Below are 27594 nucleotides of genomic sequence, written 5' to 3'. Positions count from 1 at the left end.
GAATAAACAAGTATTTCAAACAAGGAATACTTCCAAATGCATAAGTAGCATAATATATGAGAATGGTGTCCGTGGCCTAACTAAATCAATCATCCTAACCTACATCCAGAGCTCTATGCAAGGAGAAAGCAAAAGGAATGTTTCCATGTAGAGCAGTGTTTCTCAACCTTCCTAATGCTGCAACCCCTTAATACAGTTCCTAATGTTTGGTGATCACCAACCATAAAATTATTTTCATTGCTACTTCGTAACTGTAATTTTGCTACTGTTATGAACTGTAATGTAAATATCTGATACACAAGATATATTTTCATTCACTGAACCGAATTTGGCACAAATACCTGATACACTTAAATCTGAATACTGGTGGGGTTTGGGGGTCAATTTTGTCATTTGGGAGTTGTAGTTGCTGGGATTTATAGTTCTCCTGCAATCAAAGAGCATTCTGAACTCCAACAATGGAATTGAACCAAACTTGGCACACAGAACTCCCATGACCATCAGAAAATACTGGAAGGGTTTGGTGGGCACTGACCTTGAGTTTGGGAGTTGTAGGTCACCTATGATGGATCTGGGCCTAACTTGACACACATACACAATATGCCCAAATATGAACACTGGTGGAGTTTGGGGAAAATAGACCTTGACATTTGGGAGTTGTAGTTGCTGGGATTTATAGTTCACCTACCATCAAAGAGCATTCTGAACCCCACAAATGATAGATTTGGGCCAAACTTCTCACAAAGAACCACCATGGCCAACAGAAAATACTGTGTTTTCTGATGGTCTTTGGCAACCTCTGCTACACTCCCTCGCAACCACTCCCCCAGGTGTCCCAGCCCTCTGATTGAGAAACAATGATGTAGAGAAAAGATGGAAATATTGCTCTCTCTGCTCCTATGAACCAAGAAAGGCATCTCAGATTGCAATAGGAGCCAATGCTTTGTAGTGAGTTGGTTATAAATCTGGCTGTTTGCAGGCAATTCATTTTCCTTAAGCTTAGAACATTTTTTCTTAAACAAAGAACACTTACTGCCACATGTCCATTTTCTTCACCAAGATATCGCCGAACATCATTCAGTGCTGCTAAGGCACACTGTCTTAAAAGAGAAGCGACAATATAACAATTAGACTTGTGAAAGCAATGAATCTTTAAACAAAGAAATGTGACAGTTCAAGCTTAAGCTATGATACAATGGGTTGCTGTGAGTTTTCCAGGCTATATTGCCATGTTCCAGGAACATTTTCTCCTGATGTTTCGCACACATCTATGGCAGCCATCCTCAGAGGTTGTAAGGTTTGTTGAAAACTAGGCAAGTGAGGTTTATATATCTGTGGAATGTCCAGGGTGGAAGAAACAACACTTGTCTGCTTGAGGCAAGTGTGAATGATGCAATTGACCACCTTTATTAGCATTTAATGGTTTTGTAGCTTCAAAGCCTGGCTGATTGCTGCCTGGGGGATCCTTTTTTGTGAGATGTTAGCTGGCCGTGATTTATTATTGTCTGGCATTCCCCTGTTTTTTTAGTGTTCCTCTTTATTTACTGTCCTGATTTAAGGTTTTTAAATACTGACGGCCAGTTTTCATTCATTTTCATGGTTTCCTCCTTTCTGTTGAAATTGTCCACATGCTTGTGGATTTCAATGGCTTCTCTGTGTAGTCTGACATGGTAGTTGTTAGAGTGGTCCAGCATTTCTGTGTTCTCAAATAATATGCTGTGTCCATGTTGGTTCATCAGGTGCTCTGCTATGGCTGACTTCTCTGGCTGAAGCAGTCTACAGTTCCTTTCATGTTCCTTGGTTCGTGTTTGGGCACTGTTGCATTTGGTGGTCCCTATATAGATTTGTCCACGGCAGAGATCTGCAAGCCCCAGTGGATACCAAGGGTCCAAAGTAAACCCTCATCTCAGCCACTTATATGCTTTATTTTTATCCCACCTTTCTCCCAATATAGGGACTTACGGCTACCAATATAACACAATACAATGTTCAGAAATTAATTTCACTCACCAAGTCATACTTTACAAACACAGAACAAACTAAGTATCTTGCTGTACAGCCCACACCCAATGCAGCTACCCTAAGGTACTAATCTGTTTTATTTCTCCTGTCTCAGGAGGCACAGGAAGGCAGTTCTTAATGCCAGCCGTGCAGTTTCGCTGTGAATTAAGACATCTGACTTTCCTTTTTCTTTGATCGAAATGATAACTAGCTGGTTACTGCTGCATCCAATGCAGAGAACATAGAGATGTGTAGATCAAAACAACACCACAATGGGAAAAGAACAAGGCAAGTTACAAACTTACTTTCGGATTTTTAGGCCTTCTTCATTGTCAGGCAGGAAGAACTCAAAGGACTTGTACGTTTTTACCAAATCCCGACGATACTGACCAACGTTGAATTCTGTGTGGAACATCAAGAAAAAACATCAATCTATGCTGAACCACTTGACATCAAGCATTTTCTCCAGCATTTCATTCATATGCTAAAAAATGGCCAATTAAATGCAGAGCCCCGGTCTTGGTGTTCTGGAGTCAAGGGCCTGGTTCACAGTGTCATGGCTTCCAAAAGCTTATGGTTGTGATACAGAGGAATGACTTAGCAACATGTGGAATGGACATTCCCCAGGACAATCAAGTGACTCCCAATATTGAGATGTTTCTGCCATTAGCTTATGTTCTCCTTATTTGCCCAAAAATTGTAATTTAACCCTAGTTTTTAAGCAAAACAATATTAATTGATGTCATTGTTTAATTATCTCTCTCCAAACTTGTTTTATTGCATCTGTTTTTATTGTAAGCCATTTCCGAGTTTAAAAAATGAAAAGCAGCATACAGGTTATGTATCTGTGAATTCAACCATCCATGGCTTGAAAGTATTTGTTCAAAAATCCATGAAACAAATTTGATTTTTGACATGTTTTATTATTGCTTATATTTGAGATTTAAAAAATATTGCTGTTGTATGGCCTTTAAGTCATTTCTGACTTATGGTGACTTCAAGGTAACTCTAGTCTTGTTTTGAAGGGAGTAGGGATGGAAGAGAGATTTATTCAGAATCCTTTGCCTTCCTCTAAGACTGAGACAATATGACTTGCTCAAAGCCACCTAGTAAGTTTCCATGGCGGATATTCAAAGCTCAGCTTCCAGAGTCATAGATCAACACTCAAGCCACTACACCACACAAATTTGTAATGAGAATTACAACCCTGCAAATCCAATTTGAAATAGGGTTGTTATTATTGATTACAGTTCTACTGCTTTGAACAAAACAAGCAACAGTTAATTTAACAAGTCATAGAATCATAGAGCTGGAAGAGACCTCATGGGCTATCCAGTCCAACCCCCTGCCAAGAAGCAGGAAAACTGCATTCAAAGAACCCCCCAACAGATGGCCACCCAGCCTCTGTTTACAAGCCTCTGTTTAAAAGCCTCCAAAGAAGGAAGTGCAGCAAGAAGTGCAGCAATCACTTCTAAAACCTGACACTGTGGAGTGGGAATGCAAGCCAAAAGTTTGGTACAGGTCATTTACATCATGATCTATCAAGGATTGACATCCAAACCAGTTTATTATAGAATCACCCCTGGAAGTACTATCACTTAAGCGCCTGAATAATTCCATCTCCTTTACTTCCTTCAAAGTCAAGCTCATTTAAGGATTCTGTGGTTCAGGTTCTTAGTTCTAACACCCTATTGCAAGTAAGCCTCAGGCAAAGCCCAGACACAAGGAAGTGAAGCAACTTCCCTATAATCATGTATTTACCCTTTCTTTGTTGTTTTGCTTAACCCAGAATGCTGAGGCAGAGAACCACCTTCTGTTCTTTGTAAAACCCTATGCACATTTCTGGAATGGTATTAAGTTGCTGCTGTTAATTATTTTTCAGCACCATCACCCCCGCCCCCCCCCCCCCCCCAGATCTGTTTATGCTGAGAGAGAGAAACTTTTCACCTTTTGTAGGCACGCCAATCCAGTTCAAGTACCGAGTCAATTTCTTTGAGATGTAAGTCTTTCCTCTTGCTGGGAGGCCAACCATGACAATCAGTGTAGGGCAGTTGGTCATACATACTGCAAAAAAAAGTTGAAGAATGGTTTGCATTTGTGTCAAACAAAAATTCAGGATATAATTAGTAATGTCTACACGGTTTGTTTGAAAAACATACAAGACATGAACATGCTGTTTTTCTCACTGCAGTTTTGTCGACACTGCTTTGATATTTTTCCAGCAAAAGCCTTGTTCAACTGGGTGATTTGAATTTTGCAAGATTTAATTTTTAGTCAACGTTTCTAAAATCAACTCATTAATGTTTTGACATAGATTTATAAATCTAATAAATATATAAACCTTGACATTGATTTTTTTTCAAAATATCACAGATTTGCTATTTGATTTCTTCCCTTTACTACAAAATCAAAAAACAAATCCCAAGAACTGAGAATAAATACACAAGGGGATGAATTAACATGTAAGGGAAATAGAACGGAATCGTTTCACCATGTCCATATTCACATAACAGCCCTCATGATGCTACAACATACAAATGTTTGTTGCACAATGCTAGTCAGTGAAATATGGCTGAGAGAGAGTGGTCACCCAAGGTTGCCATGGCTGAGAAGGGATTCAAATCCTTGTCTCTCCAAGTCTTAATCCAATACTCCAAGCATTGCACCAGGCTAGCTCTCTACACCACATATATTGCATCAATAAGTAACACTGTCAGGAAGGGGAGTATTATTTCTACATTTGGCTAAAAAGTGGTGCAAATATAAAGGTGTCAGTAGCTCATGTTGAAAGACAGTGGCTTTCTGTGTTGTCCAGAGAAGAACAAACAACTGAATCAGACACTGAAGACTATATTCAGAGCCAGAGCAACTCCAATATTCTAGTTTGCAGGTGCAACCCAATAAAGATTCCTCTGTTCTGCCTAAATTATATCCTGCAACTGACAAAAGAACTCTAGCACTTCTTACATAGAGGCTTGAAACAGCTTCATTAAGATATAAATTAAAACTAATTAAGCTCGCACGCTTGACATAATTGCCTGAAATGTCACAAAATATGTATTAATCAACACCAACTCCAGCATCACAATGGAAACATTGTATTAAATAATAAGACCCTCAAAAAGAATCAAGTTCTAAATTACATACAGTGACCCTCACTAGCTTGGAATTCATTTGTACAAATGATCTAGTTTCCAACAGCTCATTAATCAGTTTTTATTTCCAACTACTCTGTCATTTAATCTATTAATCAGTTGTGAATATTGCTTTTTAAAGTTTTCAGTGACAACACTTCAACAGGAAAAGATTGTGGACTTATAACTGAAGCTGTTCTGCATATTCTCTCTTCACACTCGTTATTTTACTTAATGAATTAGATGCCAGATATAGTGGATGTATACCCTCAAGAAAACATTTTGAAAATCTACAAAGCTAATTCACAGAATTTCATAATCTACTGAAATGGTTTCTAGGCCGAGGGAATCAGGGGGGAAACAAGAGAAAAATAGGATGTGTTACTGCTATCCCCCTTTTTCAGAAAAGACAGGCTTCACTTGTTCACTTTTAACAATTCTTACTTTAAAACATTAAATCCATTACTTTATTGCAGAAAACACGTCATTGGAACAATATGTGCAATACATTTTAAAACAAAGCAAACAAGCTGGTAATATGGAGTTTCTGTGGGATCTTGGATAATCTGTTTTTACGAATACCCTTAGTAGCTGGAAGTTAGGGAATTTTAGTGGTATATGTTGTAAGTTATTAATTTATTGTTTATGGTTTAGATAACTGGGTATCTACGTTAGTTGTGACAATAGTTCTTCCTTCACTTTTTGATTTTGATTTATAGCTGAAGCTCTCAACACATCAGGCATAATGGCACATCTGGCTTTACTGTAAACCAAACTCAAGAAAATTTCTGGCTTCTTGAGGATAAACTAGGTCACGAGGGGGTGTCAGAGGGGTCACCAAAGACCATCAGAAAACACAGTATCTTCTGTTGGTCATGGGGATTCTGTGTGGGAAGTGGCCCAATTCTTTCATTGGTGAGGTTCAGAATGCTGTTTGATATAGTAGGTAAACTATAAATCCCACCAACTACAATTTGCAAGCATCAAGGTCTATTTTCCACAAACTCCACCAGTGTTCACATTTGCGCATATTGCGTATCAGTGCCAAGTTTGGTCCAGATCCATCATTGTGTGAGTCTACAGTGCCACAATGTTGGTGAACTACAACTCCCAAACTCAAGGTCAATACCCACCAGACCCTGCCAGTGTTTTCTGTAGGTAATGGGAATTCCGTGTGCCAAGTTTGGTTCAATTCCATCATTGTTTGCGTTCAGAATGCTTTCTGATTGTAGGTGAACAATAAATCCCAGCAACTACAGCTCCAAATGACAAAGTCAATCCCCCTCCCAACCCCACCAGTATTCAAATTTGGGCGTATCATGTATTTGTGCCAAATTTGGTCAAGTGAATTAAAATACATCCGGTATCTCAGATATGTACACCTCAGTAAGCGAGGGTCCAAAAGTGGCAGGCTCAAACCCAGAACCTCAATCAATGGCTGATACCAAATGAGAGACTCCCTCCTGGGCACACAGAAGACTGGGAGAGTTGGAAGGCACTGAACAGACTGTACTCTGGCACCATGAGATGCAGAGCCAACCTCAAGAAATGGGGTTACAAAGTGGAATCCATGACATGTGAGTGTGGAGAAGAGCAAACTACAGACCACCTGCTGCAATGCAACCTGAGCCTCACCACATGCACAATGGAGGACCTCCTTGCAGCAACACCAGAGGCACTCCAAGTGGCCAGCTACTGGTCAAAGGACATTTAATCAACTACCAAGCTTGCAAACTCTGTTTTGTCTGTTTGTTAAAAAAATTGTTTAGAATGTAATACAATTGACTGGTTGATACTGACATGATAAATAAATAGTAGCAAAGTTATAGTTATGAAGTAGCAATGAAAATAATATTATGGTTGAGGGTCACCACCACATGAGAAACTGTATTAAGGAGTCACTGCATTGGGAAGGTCGAAAACCACTGAACTTGGATATTGGTCCATTCTGACTGGGGCAAGTGAGCTATGTTTACCAAGACAATAATAATAAATTATCCTCCTGCACCTGTAGTTTCAGATAGGATACATCAGGGTACTGTGTGAACACTGACTTTGTATGGATGAGCATTGTGTTTTATTGTTGTGATATTTATGGTATATTGCATTATTCTGTGGTATTTCTATGTTCAGCAGCATATAAATGAGTATAACAATTTTTTAAAGTTAAAGCTTAACTTGAAATAAAAGCCACTGATTTAGTATAACTAACCAGAACCAACCCCTAAAAGCAAGGCTTGAATTTTTAATCATCCAAGCAAACTCTTGGCAAAAACAAAATCATTAGAGGCAGTCTTACTTTAGTTGACGTGTCATAATGACAAATTACAAAACAAACTTCTATTTCAGTCTCAAGCATACCATTAGAAAAGTGCCTGAATGTTGTGCAACTCGGCTGTTTTGTGTAATATTATTATGTGATAACAGGCGCATATGTTGAAGAAAAAAACAAAGAGCAAAAACATGCAATACACATCATGTTCTTAGATAAGTTCAGAGTCACTGATGTTAATCTTATTTTACTCTCACTCTGCTCATTTATTCAGAGGTAAGTGCCAGAAAGTTGACTGAAGTACAACTCACTCTTGGGTAAATGCACATAGAAAATGCAGCTTAGGTAAATCTGCGGTATAATCAACCCATAATCATATTTCTTTACCAAATATCCAGTCTTATATCTCTATTCAAATTAACTGAGGTGAAAAGGCATCTAAAAGAAGTTCTCAGTTAATATTACAAGACCATAAATTCAGGATCAGTACATTACTAGTAACAAAAAATAAATAATCTAGCACAAGGAATTTCCCCATGGATCTCCAGTTCACCATTGCTGATGCATGAAAAACTAATTTTCAATGGCTCTTTGGTTCAACCCAGCAAGGGAATGTTTCAGTTCCAACAAACCTTGCACATCATTGCCATTAAAGATTGATACACCTGTGTCATCTGAAACATGCAACTTGATCTAGTTTTTAAAGCTGAACTTTAATCGCCTTCTGGATTCTGTGAATTCAATCAACCTTTGACAGCATCATCTTTATCCATGTTAACTGATAGGCAAGAAAGTACTTTGACCTTGTTTCAATGAAAGTTTCATCAAAAAGAAAGTTAGTCAAACCAGAGAGCAAGTGCCGGCAAGGGTCACCCTACTGGCATAGTTTTCAGCCATAAAAATTATCTCTATTAATAAAATGCTGCTTGAGTGATTCTCAACAGATTTCAACCCAGCACTACGAAAAAAAATCAGGAAAGGTATCTCTTAGATTGCTATCTAATATTTGGCTCAACTAAAACTACTATCCAATCAAGCCGTATGCAGGGCACAAGCAGGAACTTGATAAGCAAGTTGGGCTGGCTCTCTCTTTGATGTGTTTTGTGAGAAAGTGAAAACATTTTTACTCTGGCAGACATTAACTTTAAAAAAATTGATTGTTTTACAAAGGGGCTTTAAAAATTTTGTACTGCTTTTCTTTCTTTTAATGGCGTTTTAAATGGTTTTAATTCTCTTGATAACTTAAGATACTTTTTGTATGTGTTTAGACAAATGCATATTTATTTGCAATTTCTCTATTCTGTAAGCTGCCTTGAATCCAAGTTAGGGAAAAACACAAAGGATAAAGTGAAAGATAGATGGACATACAGATATTTTCTCACTGTGAGCAAGCCACTGTTCATTTCTAAGACTTACTTTCACGTGTGACTATTGAATACCAGATACTTCAGAATATAAAAGTACTCGATTTTTTTCACAATTTGTTTTTGTAACAGGAAAAGATATGGTTCCATCCTAAAAATTTGGGGATGAAATCAAATTAGGTCCCTGGTCTCATATTTAATCTTTTACTCCAAAATTACCCATCATGCTTTCTATACAATAAATCAGTGGTTCTTAACCTGTGGGCCACAGACCACCAGTAGGCCACAAGGATAAAAATCTGGTCTGCAAGCCTCCTTCTTCTTTATTTATTTTATTTTATTTATTTTATTTCTGCTGCTTTCTTGCCGCCTTCCACTCCTTCCCTGTCGCTGACCATGGCATATGTTCTGTATCAGAAACTAGAGCTGATGTGGTCTATCCAATGCCATTTTCTGAATCAGCACCCAAAACCCAATCTAAAGTTGACAAAAAACTGATTCTTAACCCTCTTCTTAACCCTTTTGGTACTAACGTTGGAGAGTCGTCCCTGGTCAAAGTGGTCCCTGGTTTAAAAAAAGCTTGGGAACCACTGCTCTAAATTATATGCTTGATCTCAGCTAGAATAGACCCAGTGAGCTAATGTGAATTACTTAACTGTTGGTTTACCATTCAGCAATTAATTCTGCTCTCTGTTCTACCTCATTTTTCTTCTAAAGTACCTGTAGAAACAGATAATTTTGGAATAACTAGATTAATCCAGTGGTGAATGCTAAAACAGTCGCATTTTTAGACAGTGAAATTAACATTTAATTGAAAGTTGAAGAAATTGTCTATTTTTAAGCTATGTAGACTGCTATTAATTTAGCTTTCACCACTGGATGAATACATGGCATTCAGTAATATTTTTGGTCTGTAATATAACAGATTGTCTGTGAAGAAACACTGAACCAATAAAACTATTTGTTGGATAGGAGATGTTGATTCCTCTCTGACTGAACAAGTTCAGCAAGCTGCCAGGCTGCTTTTAATAATCAACTCAGGCATGATTGATTCATTCACAGCATTTACTGATCAGCACTTGAACCAACCAGGGATGGTGCACAACCAATAAAAGGTTACATGCACCCATCCATCCAACTCATTCAATGCACAATTGAGAAAACAAACCAAGAAAAAGCAAATATTTCATTTGTGATACATGTAAGGAGATATATTCCTCCTTAATTTTTGAAAGGTGAGCACAGTGGTACATCTTGTTCCTTGAGCTATTTCATAACAGAACTAAATACATACAGCAGCAATGTTCTGAAAGCAAGCAAGGTAATGGCTACTATGTTTGATAGAGTTGCTGTATCTCATAAATACAAACTTGGTCCCTTTTTGTACCAACTGCCTCCCTTTACCGTCACACATTTCATTACTTATGACAGAACCACAGTACAAGGAACCTTTAACCAGTCCTTTTACAACTATTAAGAAGTTGTGCTCCAGAAAAATAGTTCAGAATCCACTGAATTCTAGTATGCTAGAAAGGGAGGGCTGCAGAGAGAGAAAGGATAGAAGTCATGCTAGTGGCAACAAAACACAGTAGTTTATAACTTCCTGCATTAAAATGCTTCATCAGCTTCTTAGGAATTGAAAGTCACTTTTGGCCCCTGCCATTGAACTGTTTAACTGCACAGTCAGGTCCTTGTTCACATCAGAGTAAACACTTGCCAAAGGAGTTAGAGAAGTGAACTTCCTGTCCCTTCTTTTTCCAGGGAGTGCTTCTTTGAAAGCCAGGAATGAGAAGATAGCAGCCCAAACAACATTAAAACAGAACGACATCATTAGCTCTATGAAGTTAGCCTTCAGTAGTGTATTTTCAAGCGGGAAAGCTCTAAATGGGAAAACACAAAATGACATAATATTGTGTAATGGTTTAAGCACTGGACTATGACTCTGAGGACCAGGGTTTGATCCCCACACAGCCCTAGAAAACACTCTGGGAGGTTTGTTTTAAGATCACCATAAATGAGAAATGAAGGCAAACAACAAAGTGCTCAAGGCACTCATGGTATTATCTCAGTAAGTTGGTATAATTATCCTAATACTGCAGATTGTAGTAGGCAGATTAGCTGATGTGAGAATACCTGGCCCACGACATTTGTTTCAAAAGATCATAGGTCACAATTTACACTATTTCCCAAAAGAAATTCATCCTTGTGTTCAATTCAACTCCATAAAAACTTAATGGTATATTTCTATGTGGTTCTCTAATTACTAAGCAGCCTTCTGTAAATAATTGAAATGGAGGTGATGTACCTTTGTTCAGTCCTTATCTTGTTTTGGCCAAGCACTGAATGTACTAGGCATTGTGCTGATTACAAACTCTGGAAAATCATTTATGGACCAATTTTAATTAGTTTTTAATTAGTGTTTTATTTAGTTATCTTGCAATATGTTGTAGGCACAGCAACTGTATTTTGTTCCCATCTCAAATCAAGGCTGAACATCTACGGACTTGTCCATTTAGGCAGATAAAGAGTAAAATATCAATGTGCCCAGCTTTAGTTCTAAAAATACTAAGAAGTTCAAAAAGCTCTCTCAACAGTATTATCTGCACAGATTATTCAGAATAATACCAAACTGAGATCTAATTGAAATACAAGTTTGTGTTTTCCACTTTATATTCAGGCACAGAGATCACTTAAAGCTGTACAGATCTTGAAACAACTTGGAAGATCAAACACAAAAATAGCTTTAGGCTCAGCCTGTTAGAGACTTGCCAAACTGCACTCTGCGTTTTATCTTAGTACAAAATATCTCCAGATGGGATTATGGCAATAGTGACCTGATAGATAAGACAGGTATCACATTTTCATCTACAGAAATGGTTCATTATCTCTCCAACTAGTCACAAATAGATTTCATTCCAGTTAGTCATGCCAATGTCAGTCTTCAAAATCTCTCCCAGTTTTAGCATTATTTCTTCAGCCTTCAGTTTTTAATCCCTGTTTAAGCTGTTTGGTACAAAACATGAATGTTCAAATAGCTCCAGGAAACCTAAGATTTTTACAACAAACAAGATACTAGAGAAGAAAAAGTAAGAATACTAAAATGGTAACTATTTACTCAAATTAGAGTTCTCAAAAATGGAGAGATATTCCAAATTCTTTAACAGAATCATTTAAATGCGGTTACTTTGAATTTTATGACACTGCTTTGCTATCCTAATTTCATACCTAAGAATATGCAGTTATTCCATCCTCTAAAACCCGCTTAAGAGTTTGGTTGGTGGTATTTTAAATTGTAAAATAAACTAATCTTGTTATCTCATTGTAACAGTGCTAAAACATAAATAACCACTAGCTCTTCCAGGCTTGTGAGTTCTTCCTTAGAAAAAAGAAGTGTAGGCTCTTGCATATAGCTCCTTGCATTTTGCTGGCTGTTGTCAACTCCATATTCCACTGTTTTGATGGAGAAAACATTGAAGCAAATGAAGAAGCTTCCAGGGGGGCCCTTTAAACTGAACTGCATTGTTGTCAGCTTCACTATTTGATGTGACTTCCTGGTCTACAGAAATAGTTCTCAACGCGTGGGTCCCCAGATGTTTTGGCCCTCAACTCCCAGAAATCCTAGTAGCTGGTAAACCGACTGGGATTTCTGGGAGTTTTAGGTCAAAACACCTGGGGACCCACAGGTTTACAGATTGCCTTCCCCTTTCCACTGGCATGGTTTGAAGGAGTTGATTGGAAACGTTTCCTTGTTGAAGGTTATGGTCACAATCTAGTTTTATTAATCTTATTTGATTTGTTTGATATTTGCTAGCTTCATAATCCACAGGCCAAAGTTCAAGCCAATCATAGTTAGACTAATGCACAAATTTTCAGATGTGGAGAAAACAGTGAGCTTACTATTAGCTGAAAATAGAAGTGGAAGCTTTCAAATACCTCCTTATGGCTACACTAGGGAGACAAGGGAGAAGTGTACACAATGCTAAAGCCTGCTGCCCTGGTTTATTCTCATAATACTGAGCTACAGTTGAGTACAGGCAGTCCCAGAGTTACAAACATGCAATTTATAAATGACTCATAGTTAAGAATGAGGGGAAGACGAAGTGAAAGAAATCTACCTGAAAGAGTTATCATTGGAAAAGGGTCTCCACTAAAACTTTCTCACGATTCTTATTTCCACAACAAGCCAAATATTTCAAAATCCAATTATCACACAGACAGAAAGTTAAGAGAAATCTTCTGAACAGGGGCATAGACAGCAAAACAAACACCACAGGGATGTTAACCCTTCTTGTGCTATCCAAACATAGATAGATAGACAAACAGACAGACTGATTTGGCTGGAGCTACAATTAAAATGTACCTGTTCCAACTTACATACAAATTCAACTTAACAACAAGAATGTATCTTGTTCGTAACTTGAGGTTTGCCTGTATTGAGTCCAAACTGAGACAATATACAAGTATGTCTACTGCAACCACTGGTGTTACCTATCAGTGTTTCTACAGGAAACTTTTAAAATATAAATGACAGGCAGTACCAGAGTCTATATACTGATCACACACACACACACACTTTTAAAAATGATAATTCCTACATACATGATATTCAGTTTTTCATGTTTCCTATGCGAAATTTTAGTATGTAAAATATGGCAGCATCCCAAATTCTTACACATGCAAACACTACAGTTTAGCAATTCTACATTCCAATCAGATGAACCTGTAATCTGAAACAACTTAACATTTTTGGTATGCAAGGCATTTGTTGGAAGGCAAAAGGGGCTCTCTAAAGTGTTTACTTTCTCACCTCTCTGGCCTTCGTTCAGCATCTCTTACCAACATCTCTTTCTTACTGGCTGCTTTGGCTCAATTTATTCATTGGTTGTTTGGGCAAAAGCGGTGAAAGGATGCAGAAATTGTTGCAGCAATTCTCAAAACATTTTGTAAATTCTCGCAACAACATGTCTGGTATCCTTAGCTATTTCCTGGCAATTTCTGACAGTAAGTGTAACATTTTATTTTCAACTTGAAATAGTTTTCAGTTATGAGACATAGTTTAAAAATATGTTTCCTTTTCTTCTCTTAAAGCAAATAAAAACTGAAATCACTGTAGTGTATCACTGCAATTGCACTTTCGCACTATGTTGCTAAAAGAAATTCAGAGAGGAGAAAATTATCCTTCAAATGATGGGACCACCTCAGTAAACCGCCTCCCCCCTCCTTTTTTAAAATCCTGTGTGGAAGAATTATGTTTGTTGCGGAGCCTCAGAATATGTCCAAAGAGCAGGACACGCTCTTACACATCTTCCCACCATCCTATAACACAGAGAGAGGTCCATGTTGGGGGTGCTCCACTGTTTAAAACATAGGCTCATAGGGCAGATTTTATTGCTGATTTTACTGTCAGATGTCCGACCTGCATAATAACCACAAAAGTGAAATCCATTTATAAACAGGATGCTAGCCTTTGTTTTACGCTGAGCTAGGAAGTATCTTATGCTGAGCTAGCAATTGTTTCTTATATACAGGAGGCCTGTTTATTAAGTGAGATTGTTGAACACAGTCTAATTTATACACAAAGAGATCTGAATATCATAGAATCACTCTGGAGAAGCTAGAGATGTCTAGAGAAGTATTCTCTCTGGGCCTCAGGTGCCATTTAAGGTCAACTTCTATTGGAAGTTCCACTGGATTTGACCATAGAATCACACTGGAGGCCTAGAAAGAACACTTCTGTAGGCATTTTCTAGATATTTCAGAGTAATTGTAGTGAGTGCTCTGCTTGGAAGCCTGAGACATTGCTCATTTCAGGTCAGAAATCTAAAAGACCTGTATTAAGAGGTCCATTTGCCACTTTCAAACCACTCTTACAGTCAAGAAATTGTTCCTAATGTTTGAGTTGGATCTCTCTTCTGTAATTCATACCCACTGGTTCATGTTCTACTCTCTGGAGCAGCTAAAATGAGCTTGCTCCCTTTTCCACATAACATCCCCTCAAATATTTTTAAATGGCTGTTATGTCACCTCTGAGTATTCCTCAAGATAAACATACCCAGCTCCCTAAGGTATTCCTCGTAGGGCTTGGTTTCCAAAAACATTTTATCATCTTGGTCACTTTTCTGAAGACATAATCCAAAACTGGACACCAAAAAGTAGCTTTTCCAAGTGGCTGCTCTTCAAAAATTTAGGTCATGATATACATCTTCCTGGATCCTATTACACTGCATTCCACACCCATAACTCTTTCTATGTGTTTTCTACCTGAGGCTTTAATATCATTCTGTATTAGAAGCAGGTTTATCTTCACAAAAACTCATGCTAAAAGAATATCCAGTTAGTCTAAAACAGGCATTGGGCCAACTTCAGCCCTCCAGGTATTTTTGATGTCAATTCCCACAATTCCTAACAGCCTACTGGTTGTGGAAGTTAAAGTCCAAAACACCTGGAGGGTCAAAGTTTACTGATGCCTGGTCTAAAAGGTACTGCCACATTGCTTATTTTCTCCCCCTCCCTTCCTCCTTTTTACGATGGAAAGGCAACTTCTTTGAAAACTTTTACTTTCAAAGAAGAACCAAACCTAGGTAAAATTTAGTCTACTGCTTTATAAGTTGTTTTGAGACTCTAGCTGTTTGAGCATTAGACTGGGACTCTAGGAGATAATTGTTCAAACACCCAACTAGCAACCTCGGTCAACTCACACACCTTCAGACTAAGAAAGCAATGCCAGATTGCCTCCAAATAAATCTTACACGGAAAAGTAAGAGTAAATTCCAATGTATATAAGAAAAACAAACAAGTTGTAAAACCACTGCCATGCAAATTAAATTATGCTATTATCTTGACATGTTATTGCCACTGTTTGAAATGCAAATGACTACTTGCTCGCTGAGTTCGAATATGCAAAAATCCAATTCCCATTTTAAACACAGCAGAAACTCACAGAGCACAGCCCTGTTCATAAGTGAAACATCTGAACAGTACTATACTGAAACTATTTTCAATTGCCACAGCAAACATGGGAGAGGATGCAGTTGCTATAATCTTTCAGTAAATTTCTGGCAAAAAAGAATTACTAGAATGAACACAATTATGTATGCAATGGTGCATTCTTAAGGGGAGAGCTCAGTATAGTAGCCATCTGAAACCACACATTCAATTAATGTGAATGCTACACATTGAATTAAGTTGAAACATTCTATATTACACATTCAGTGGTTGAATTTATCATACCCTGCCCAACATTGGTCCCCTCCTGCCCACACAAACAAGGGGCATCCCTATTAGACAAGAAATGAGTCTTGCTACTACAAGACAAGGATTCTGGAGACAAGATCCCCATTCATCTCTATGTCTCCAGTTGCTTGGCTCAATATCAGTCCAAAAGGAGGTGTACAGATCCATCTCTTTGTTTACAGTTCAATTCAAAAAGAGGTGTCCAAGTATGCCCTTAAATGCATATGTTGGAGATCCCCAGTCCTGAGAATACTAAGGTCCCTTTCCATACAGCTGAATAAAATCTCATATGTTCTGTTTTGAACTGGAATATATGGCAATGCAAACTGAGATATATGGCACTGGAATATATGGCAATGCAAACCCAGTACAAAGCAGATATTGTGGGATTTTTTTGCCTTGATATTCTAGGTAATATGGCTGTGTGCAAGGGCCATAAGACTAAGACCTCACTCTACACCAGTGGTTCTCAACCTGTGGATCCCCAGGTGTTTTGGCCTACAACTCCTAGAAATCCCAGCCAGTTTACCAGCTGTTAGGATTTCTGGGAGTTGAAGGCCAAAACAGCTGGGGACCCACAGGTTGAGAACCACTGCTCTACACTAAAAGGCATGGCAACTGACACTCTCCTTTGGCCTCATAATATAGTGATAATGTCACCTTTCAAGCAGCCTCCCTTCGGTTCAGCCAATTCAGATCTCAGTGATAATGCTACTGGAAGTCAGGTGCCAAGGAGCAAGGTCTAATCCTTTTCCAGAATGGAAGGAAATGCCAGTCATACCAATAGCCCCTACCTGACTGGTCAACACAGCGTGTTTCTGCATCTCCAATATCTCCTGTTTGTTTATGTACAGTTCACTTACCCAAGCTCCAAAAAATATCTCCCCCATAAGTGTTTTCGGGCCTCTCTATGTCCTCCATAGACGTTGGAGGCCACATGACCTTGGAGGTGTCTACAGACAACATCAGCTCTTCGACTTAGAAACGGAGGTGAGCACCACCCCCCAGAGTCAGATTTGACAATGTCAGGGAAAAACCTTGCCAATGTGATCTTATGGTATGCGTCTACGTGAAGTATAGTCAGAATATAGAGTTCACTATTATCCACACTTTCTAGCATCCATAGGTAGGTGTCTTGGAACTCTTCGACCATGGATACAGGGATTGTGGTGTTTAGTAAGGCAGATGGAAACATCATGTAAGACCTTATCTTTGTGGTCCAGGGAGTTTCATTCCAGGCTACTGTATCTATTCCTCGAGAATTATTCTCTTCCCAATGGGCAATTTCCTTCGCACTGCACTACAGATTATGCTACAAAAAGTCATGTATCATTCATGATTACCTCTGCACTTTTTCCAACATACACTAAAGTGCCTTTTATTATCTAAGTAGCATTTAAATGATGCCATTATTAGATAATTGTTTTATGCATGCCTACTCACAATTATGGAGTCATAGAAGTTATAGTTTTACAAGATCTTCAGCATTCTCTGCCAAACAGTCCAAAGGCCTCACCCAACTACAGATCCCAGGATTCCACGGCATTGAGCCAGGACAGTGAAAGTGGTTTCAAACTGCATTAATTATACTGTGTAAACAAGGCATGGGTAAACTTTGATCCTCCGGGTGTTTTGGACTCCAACTCCCACAATTCCTAACAGCCTACCGGCTGTTAGGAATTGTGGGAGTTGAAGTCCAAAACACCCGGAGGACTAAATTTTGCCCATGCCTGGTGTAGAGGCTCACTACAAAGAGAATGTGAAAACCAGCAAGGGTTTGGTGGGGCGACTAAATGTCCAAAGAAAAAGTTGAGTGTCTTGGCACTTCTGTCAGAAGGATTGACAATAAATAAAGCTGAGGCATCCATCTGCATTGGCTCGCAAATTCTCTGCAATGCTTTCCCTCAGAGATGATGATGTCAGGGAAGGCAGCCCTTGCCAAACTCTTTAGGACATCAACTTCCAGAAGCCTCAGCTGCATTTGGCCTGATGAGCCTCATCACACTAAAGAAAAAATCCACTTAAAATCCAGTTTCTGCCTTCTGCAGAATTCTGGAGTTTGTAGTTTAGGGAGGAGCCTTTAACAGTCTCCCTAAACTACAAACCCCAAAATTCTGCAGGAGGCTGAAACTGAATTTTAAGTGGATTTTTTCTCTAGTGTGATGAACAGGAAGCTGAAGACTAAAACATTTGGGAGACTAGAGAGTTTGAGAAACACTGAAAGAAGTCTGAGAGCGGACACGATAGAGATATGTTTTCACGATCTGAAAGGATGTCACATTGAGGAGGGAAGAGTTTGTTTTCTGTGTGTTGTTGAAGGCTTTTATGGCTGGAATCACTGGGTTGCTGTGAGTTTTCCAGGCTGTGAGACCAGTTTCCAACAGACCTCACAACCTCTGAGGATGCCTGACATAGATGTGGGTGAAACATCAGGAGAGAATGCTTCTGGAGCATGGCCATACAGCCTGGAAAACTCACAGCAACCCAGGTTGTTTTCTCCTACTCTCTGCAGACCAGGACATGGAGCAATTGAAAGAAAATTAAAGAAAATCAAAGCTTAAACATGAGGCTGTTAGGAATTGTGGGAGCTGAAGTCCAAAACACTTGGAGGAGGGGCGAAGTTGGCCCATGCCTGCTGTAGGACCATCGATTGGGAGTGCTTCGATGTGGAAGAATGGGGTTAGACTGGATAGCCTTTGGGGTATCCTCCAACTCTAGGGTTCTATGAAGGCAACAGCACAATGCAGGAGTCAAACCCAGGCATGGGCAAACTTCAGCCCTCCAGGTATTTTGGACTTCAACTCCTCCAATTCCTAACAACCTAAGCACCAGGACTGTGGCACAGCTGGCTGGGAGTCAGCTGCATCAAGATCACTACTGACTGAAAGGTCATGAGTTCGAAGCCAGCTCCGGTCGGAGTGAGCTTCAGACCATTTGTGTAGCTTGCTGTCAACCTTTGCAGCCCGAAAGACAGTTGGATCTGTCAAGTAGGAAAATTAGGCACCGTTTATGCAGGGAGGCTAATTTAACTCATTTACGATGCCATAAAATCTCCAGCAAGCGTGCAAAGAATGAGGAAGTACTCCATCAATGTCACAAATGGACGTTGAAGGGACAGCTCTGCTCATGAAGCTGGAATGTTAAATAGCTTCTGTGTGTCTGTCTATATATGTTGTGTGTCTATGGCATTGAATGTTTGCCATGTATATGTACATTGTAATCCGCCCTGAGTCCCCTGTGGGGCGAGAAGGGAGGAATACAAATACTGTAAGTAAGTAAACCTTACTCTATTCCACCCAAGGGTCACTAATGGCCAATCCCTTGTGCACCCAGACTGCAGAACTAATGTAGCCTGACTCAATTTGAACTACATTGCCTCAATGCTGTGGAATCCTGGAGTTTCGCAAGGTGTTGTTGCCTCTCCGAACCACACCTCCCAGGGTTCCATAGCCGTGAAAGTGGTGCCAAACTGCGTTAACCCCCCAGTGTAGACGTCCTCCCCATCGCTTCTTCCCCGGAGGCCTGGGCTCCCTCGTTCTCCTCCAAAGGGGGTGCTCCAGTCCCTCCCACCCACCCACTCCCTGACTCACCCCCACGCTGGGCGCTGTGCTTGGCCGGCAGCCCATTGTTGTAAGGCACCCAGATCTTCTGCAACGGGTTCTGCGTGAGCTCCCGGGACGCCACTGCCGGAGGAGAAGTCATCCTCGCTGCCTTGGCCTCCTTCGCCTTCTCTTCCTCCTCCTCCTCCTCCTTCGCCGGCTTGTGCCCAGAGGAGGGAGGGAGGGAGAGAAGGGGGCGTGGCCTTGGGGAAGCCCCGCCCCCTCAGGCCAGCGCAAGGAACAAGTTGGCGCGGCCGGAGACGGAGAGGACACGCCTCTTTCCGAAAGCGGCTAGGCCCCGCCCCTCCCTCGCAAGGCCAAGCAGACAAAGGGAGGGGAGTGAAAGAAGGAAGAGGGTTCCCTTTGTCACACTCCTCTTTGCACATCACCAGCGCAATTCCCCGCCTCTATGCACTTAGTGCGTCCACGCTGGAAACTTATGACAGAATCAGAGTTGGAAGAGACCTCGTGGACCATCCAATCCAACTCCATTCTGCCAAGAAGCAGGAAAATGGCATTCAAAGCACCCCCGACAGATGGCAATCCAGCCTCTGTTTAAAAGCCTTCAAAGGAGGAGCCTCCACCACACTCCGGGGCAGAGAGTTCCACTGCTAAACAGCTCTCACAGTCAGGAAGTTCTTCCTAAGAGCACCTGATGAACCAACCTGGACACAGCATATTATTTGAGAACACAGAAGTGCTGCACCACTCTCACAACCACAACTACACAGAGAAGCCATTGAAATCCACAAGCATGTGGACAATTTCAACAGAAAGGAAGAAACCATGAAAATGAACAAAATCTGGCTACCAGTATTAAAAAACTCAAAAATTACAACAGCAAAACAACAGAGGGGAAACAAAAAGGCACATAAAATCACTCTCAACAAAAGACCTCCCCCCCCCCCCCCACACTTCCAAGCCATTGAATGCTAATCAAGGTGATCAGCTGAAACATTCACAGCTAGCCCCAACAGACAAAAGTCCTTTGTCTCACCCTGGTCATTCCACAGATATATAAACCCATTTTTCCTACTTCCAACAGACCTCACTACCTCTGAGGATGCTTGCCATAGATGCAGGTGAAACATCAGGAGAAAAATTGCCTCCAGAACATGGCCATATAGCCCGGAAAAACCTACAACAACCCAGTTCTTCCTAATGTTCAGGTGGAATCTCTTTTCCTGTAGTTTGAAGCCATTGTTCCGCGTCCTAGTCTGCAGGGCAGCAGAAAACAAGCTTGCTCCCTCCTCCCCATGACTTCCCCTCATATATTTATACATGTCTCCTCTCTTCTCTTCTGCAGTATACACATGCCCAGCTCTTTAAGCCGCTCCTCATTGGGCTTGTTCTCCAGACACTTGATCGTTTCAGTCGCCCTCCTCTGGACACATTCCAGCTTGTCAACATCTCCCTTCAGTGCAGTTTGGCACCACTTGAACTGCCAAGGCAGGTTTAGGATCTGAAGTTCAGTGAAGCGCCAGAACTCTTTGGCAGGGAAGGATGGAGACCTTGTGAAGCTGCAACTCTGCCATGGCAGTTAAAGGGGCGCCAAACGGCATTAATTCTGCAAAGTATAAATGCAACCTTATTCTCTGCAGTGCAGTGTTCCTCAACCTTCCTAATGCCATGACCCCTTATTACAGTCCCTCATGTTGTCATGACCCCCAACCATATTATTTTCATTGCTACTTCACAAGTGTAATTTTGCTACTGTTATGAATCATAGTGTAAATATCTGATATGAAGGGTGCATTTTCATCCATTGCACCAAATTTGGCACAAATACCCAATACGTCCAAATTTGGATACTGGTGAGGTTGGTGGGGATATTGTCATTTGGAAGTTGTAGTTGCTGGGATTTATAGTTAACCTACAAACAAAGAACATTCTGAACTCCACCAACAATGGGATTGTGCCAGACTTGGCACACAGACCTCCCATAACCAACAGAAAATACTGGATTTGGTGGGCAATGACCTTGAGTTTGGGAGTTGTAGTTCACCTACATCCAGAGAGCAATGTGGACTCAAAACAATAATGGATCTGGACCAAACTTGGCACGAATACTCAATATGCCCAATTGTGAACACTGGTGGAGTTTGGGGAAAATAGAATTTGACATTTGGGATTTGTCATTGCTAGGATTTATAGTTCGCCTACAATCAAAGAGGATTCTGAACCCCACCAACAATAGAATTGGGCCAAACTTCCCACACAGAACCCCCATGACCAACAGAAAATACTGTGTTTTCTGATGGTCTTTGGCGACCCTTTTGACACCGCCTTGTGACCCCCCCAGGCTGAGAAACGCTTCTCTGGTTGAAGCACAAAAGCAGTGTCGTGCAGGTAGCCACCTTAGGAGTTGAATCGATTTCTTCAAACAGGCCTTCTCCAAGAGTTATTGCTTTTGCTGCATGAAAGAACCTGTCTGGACACTATGGAACTGCCATTGCTTTAAATCTAAACTAAGGATTCCAGTCAGACTGATGTATAGAAGGCCTGGGCCAACTTGGGTCCTCCAGGTGTATTGGACTTCAACTCCCACCATTCCTAACCGCCTCGGGCCCTTTCCTTTTCCCCCTCAGCCACTTAAGCCCAAGGCCCAAGTTTGCTCATGCTTGGGTTAGTATAACTACTGTACCTTAACTCGAAAAGAGAACCATATCCTTCTCTGAATAGTGAAAAGCTTAGTCCAACTGGAATCGATAGCAGAATAACTGTAATATGAGAGGCCTCCAAGGAACTAGATGACACAGAAGTGGGACCCTTGGTTGCTCTAGCAGTGAAAAGGCCTATAGTTTAAATAGAAAACTATTCTGGTATCCCAAGTCAAAGGCAGCTGGAATTGTTTCAAGCCTTCCTGGTTTTACTCCCAGCATTGGCTACCTTGTGACTCAGTGCCACCTAGTGACTCAATTTGGCATTGCATGCTACAATCCTTTTTAAATTAATCAAAAGTTAATGCTTTGTGAAGAACAATGAGATACTGGGTTGCTGTGAGTTTTCTGGGCTGTATGGTCATGTTCCAGAAGCATTCTCTTCTGACGTTTCACACACATCTGTGGTAGGCATCCTCAGAGGTTGTGAACTCTGTTGGAAAGTGGGGTTTATATATCTGTGGAATGTCCCCAGTGGGAGAAAGAACTCTTGACTGCTTGAGGCAAGTGTGAATGTTGCAATTGGCCACCTCAATTAGCATTGAATGGCTTTGCAGCTTCAAAGCCTGGGGGAACAGGGGAATTCCAGGCAGGAAACAATCAGGGCCAGTTAACACCTCCCAACAAAGGATCTTCCATACAGGAATCAGCCAGGCTTTGAAGCTGCAAGGCCATTCAATACTAATCAAGGTGGCCAATTGCAACACTCACACTTGCCTCAAACAGAAAAGTGTTATTTATTTACTTACTTACTTCATTTCTACCCCGCCTTTATTGACCTCAGAGGGGATGCAAGGCAGCCTACAAATTCAGCAAAAATGTAATGCCGCACAGATAAAACACATCTCATCAAAATACAAAACAATCTAAACATATAAGCAATTAAAATACTTTTCTTTCTTTCTTCCCTCCCTGGACAGCCACAGATATCTAAACTACACTTGCCTACTTCCCAATAGAACTCACAACCCCTTAGGATGCCTGCTATGGATATGGGCGAAATGTCAAGAGGGAATGCTTCCGGAACATGGCCATACAGCCCAGAAAACTCACAGCAACCCAGTGATTCCAGCCATGAAAGTCTTCAATAACAAATAAAAATTAATGCTTCATGAAGAATATTGAGATACTTTTGGAGTCCTCTTAATTTGTACACTGTTTGGAAAGGTCTAGATTTTATCATTATGGAGCTATGATGCAAAGAAATGCACACATGTCAGTAAGCATTTTTAAAATGTATGACAAATCTTTATAGATTGGAAAGCAAAACAGCCCGTTTGGCTCAAGGGAGATAATCTGGTTTTGAGGGGGGGGGGGGGGGGGAAATCAGCAGAGAGTCCCTGATATGGCGCTGCCATGACCAAATCCAGCCAACGGATTAGGGAAGGTTAAAGAGAGAAAACCCTATGGCCATTTACTGTGGATCAAACCAGTGGAACAGCTTGTATACCCTGATTCTTATCTGTCCTGAGCTGTCCAGAATGAGATCCTGGAAACAAGCTGGAAGGATGCAGGCATTTAAGCAGAATTGTGCAATAGGCAAATAAAAGTTAACAAATATTTCTGGTAGGCAGAAAACAAGAGGAGAGATTTGGGGAGGGGGGGTTGATGGATAGGCATAAAAAGGTTTTGTAAAAAGGAGCTCCTCTGTCAGAGGCTTTGTTAACAGAGTCAGGCCTGTATGTAAAATACAGTCCACCGGGTAACTGATTTGCCATTGTAAATTAACACATGCTCAGTCATACAGATGCCCTCTGTTTGTTAAATAATTAAATAATTAGGTTTTTGGCACAAATTGAAGCCATGTGCTGTAATATTGAGTGTGTGTGATGAATTATTTTCATTCTCAAAGGGCCAGGTACACAAGGGAGACGTGAACCAAATCAGGGACCGAAGTATGATTTCCCATTTCTTTCAGGTTGCATCAAGGTCTCTTCAGGAACTATAAAACAGACTTATTAACACATAGAAACAAAAACAGCAAGGCTCCGGACAGATTTATTGTGGGCACGTTAGCCTAGTATGGAATGAACTACAAATATGTTAGAATATTAAAAAAAAATTAAGATAAGGTCTTTATTTGATTGATTAATTTCCTGGCATGGGACACAATATGTAATTAACAAAATGTAATCAGTAGAAGAAAGCAAAGTATGGATAAAGACTGAGTGTTTCTCCATCTGGCAATAAGGACAATTTCCACTGATCATTAAGAGCAGAATTCCCTGGTATCTGCTTTTCAGCATGAAATGAGAAAGACTTCCTTAGCAGATGGCTTTTTTCCTAGGTCACTTACAACTACACCCCAAGAATGTACGTAAGCTAAATTTATCCCAAAATTAGAGCCCCTGGTGGCACAATAGGTTAAGCCCTTGTGCCAGCAGGACTGTTGACTGACAGGTCAGCGATTCAAATCCAGGGAAACTGGGTTGAGCTCTGCCTGTCAGCTCAAGCTCCCCATGCGGGGACATGAGAGAAACCTCCCACAAAGATGGTAAAACATCAAAGATGCAGGTGTCCCCTGGGCAACGTCCTTGCAGACAACCAATTCTTTCACACCGTAAGTGACTTGCAGTTTCTCAAGTCACATCTCACATTTTTTTAAAAATCCAAAATCTCAGGAGTCAAATGGGAGAATATGGAAATGCAATTCTTTCAAAAACCCATCACTGCAGTAAAAGTTTTCAATGATATTGATCATTTGCCACTGTGAAACAACAAATTGTATTCCTCAAAATGCATTATCCTCCTCCCTAACAGTGTGACTGGGAGGTCTTGAGGTTGTGGTGACAAGGTTCATGGACTGGGGGCAATGGAATATAAGGAGACGGGGTTCCCTGAAAACCTGATGAGAAATCTGCCAGTGACTAACTTTACTGCTGAATATTACAGCAAACAACTATAAGCAACCGAAGCCTGCCAAATTTGAGATACAAGTGCAGGGCATTGGGTCCTACAGGCCTTAAAGTGTGCACATTTGTTTGAAAGGAAAGTAGTATATCTGTTTTGTTTTGCAGAATTGAGTGATGCATGAGAGCACAGTTGTCCCTTCAATGTTAATTCTGCCAGATTTCAAAGATGAAGAAGTGATTTCACATCTCCGTTGTATTGTCTCCTGACTGCATGAAGGATTGTCACTACAACTCCGTTCATGAATCTCCTTTACAAATATATAGATTTTGATTTTTATCTCATCCTGAGTTTTTTCATTGTTTCTTGCACATGTGGCCAGCTCACTGTGATTGTGTTTGATTTTCTATTGTATTACTTTGTATTGTTTGTTATATTTTATGCTTGTTTTATTTTGTTTTATTATGATGTTGCCTTATGTTTTTTATGTTACTGTATTGTAATGCATTTCTGGGCTTGGCCTCACGTAAGCCGCCCCGAGTCCCCTTTGGGGAGATGGTGGTGGGATATAAATAAAATTATTATTATTATTATTATTATTATTATTGAAGCAAGGATTAGATTCTGTGGGCAAGATGCAGCCTGTGGCAAATTCACCTGCTCTCCCCAATTCACCTGCTTTCCTATTCTTTCAAATACATTAATGGGATGAAGGCTATTTAAAGCCCAGAAATCTGTTGTGCAGCTCTGTTTTGCAGCCAGGGTAGTTGTACTGCTGCGTGGAATTAAGCTCTTCTGTTTTGGCATATGCCAATTTAGGCATGTATAGAGAGCTGCACTATGTATGTATGAATGTATGTATGCATATGATGGGAAATACATAAATTCTAAGAACTTTATCTAGTTCTGTCCACTTTGTTTCACTGCCACACTGTGCCATTGGCCAGCTGTACTTCTGAGATTTCAGAGCACCAAAGCTTCTACATATCCTAAAACAACTTTTAAAATTGTTAAATTTGCAGGCATTTCTCACACCAATCCTTCCAAAGGGCTCAAAACAACTGCAAAATGGAACTCCTCCAAGAAGTTCCATCTGCCATTAAAACCTGCCAGATCACCACCAAATTGCCCCCAAATCAGGCAACACTGAAACAGTGTCAATTATGGATTTGATTTCAACTGTTCTATCGGGTTTTACAGTGTGAAGGGGAAGCAAAACTGCACCATTTTGAAGCAGCTTAGAGCCTTTGAGGGAGGGACATCATCAGGATTTTTAAAAAATGGAATGTCTGGGGAATTTAATAAGCTTGAAATGTCACACTTTGCAGTCCTAAGGAGAATACACAGACTGCACTTAACCCCCTCCTGTTTAGAGCAAAGGGCTTTTCACCATCAGATATTATCATCAAAGAAAAAAGAAAAAAAATCCTACTCACATAAAATACCAGTCCTTTTTGTTGAAATCTTTCTTTTGCAGAATAATAACTATTGTCTGCAGTTTTATAGTAATTCTCTATTAACAACTTCTAAATTGTTTGTATTCACTGTTCATTTGGATGGAATGAATTTATATACTGCATTGCGGAGGTCTTACATGAGAAATACTAAATCTATTTGTAGTTATTTCCCAACCCCATCTTGCTGGAACTGGAATCTTTATATTACTCAGAATCAATATTCTGCATTCTTCATAGACCTGACTGATTCAGATTTAAATCCTGGTTCAGCCCCAATTTGTTTCTTACTGGGATTCCCATCTGTGAAATGGAAATTGCAGCCTCTTTCACAAGGTCATTGTGAACATAAACATTATTAAGAAGGCAACGTCACGTAAACAGTAACTAGATTTACCAAGCAGAGTTGAGGTTTACAGAAAAGATTTCACCACTATTATTAACTCCATCAAGAAGAAATTGATGTTTTCAATCAAAGGTCTAACACACACAAATCCTACTTGCTGTAAAAGGAGTACATGCAAAATAATTCTAGTTTTGTAAAAATTACCTTCATTCCTCCTTTCTTAACACCAGCACAAATCCCAATGAGTACCTTTTGATAGGACTTAAATCATGGACAAAAAAAAAGGTATTTGCAAGACTAGTGAGTCACATTATGATCATGTTGAAGCAAAAATTGCAAACTTTCTTAAATACAGCTTATTAAGGAACTGAAGAAGCATGGTTTTAAAGTTCTCTGTGTAAATGGATTTTTATAATATTGTTCTAAATGTTTTTAATTGTATTTTATGGCTACTATGGCATCGAATCGGTGCCAATTTGTAAGCTGCCTTGGGTCACCTTCAGGCTGAGAAAGGTGGGATAGAAATATCATAAATAATTTTTGTATGTGTGTGTGTGTGTGTGTGTGTATTTAAAAACCCAGAGACGTAAATTGGCTAACACATGATGACAGGAGGATTTTCAAATTTATCTTTCTTCAGAATCCTACAAAAAGTTGGTTATACATTATGAGATGCCCTCT

At 40.1% G+C, this 27594-nt stretch overlaps 1 protein-coding gene across 3 annotated transcripts in view; it reads right to left on the bottom strand.

Moving 5' to 3' along the window:
• PFKFB4 (6-phosphofructo-2-kinase/fructose-2,6-biphosphatase 4) overlaps positions 1–27594 on the bottom strand; it is a 79240-nt gene that overhangs the window by 25747 nt on the left and 25899 nt on the right. Inside the window, exons 1-4 of one of the 3 annotated variants that reach the window (XM_060765896.2) lie at positions 19595–19776; positions 3949–4065; positions 2307–2403; positions 1034–1100 (exon numbers count right to left, since the gene is read on the bottom strand). In XM_060765896.2, the coding sequence (XP_060621879.2) occupies positions 1034–1100; positions 2307–2403; positions 3949–4065; positions 19595–19706 (393 nt within the window). In that variant the 5' untranslated portion in view covers positions 19707–19776. Of the gene's footprint in view, positions 1–1033; positions 1101–2306; positions 2404–3948; positions 4066–19594; positions 19777–27594 lie in introns of those variants that run through there. The other 2 variants (XM_060765895.2, XM_060765897.2) reach the window with 2 other exon arrangements.

Source organism: Anolis sagrei, chromosome 2 (genome assembly GCF_037176765.1).
Source record: "Anolis sagrei isolate rAnoSag1 chromosome 2, rAnoSag1.mat, whole genome shotgun sequence".
Classification (NCBI taxonomy): Eukaryota; Metazoa; Chordata; class Lepidosauria; order Squamata; family Dactyloidae; genus Anolis; species Anolis sagrei.
This window is presented reverse-complemented; position numbering and strand designations above follow the sequence as displayed.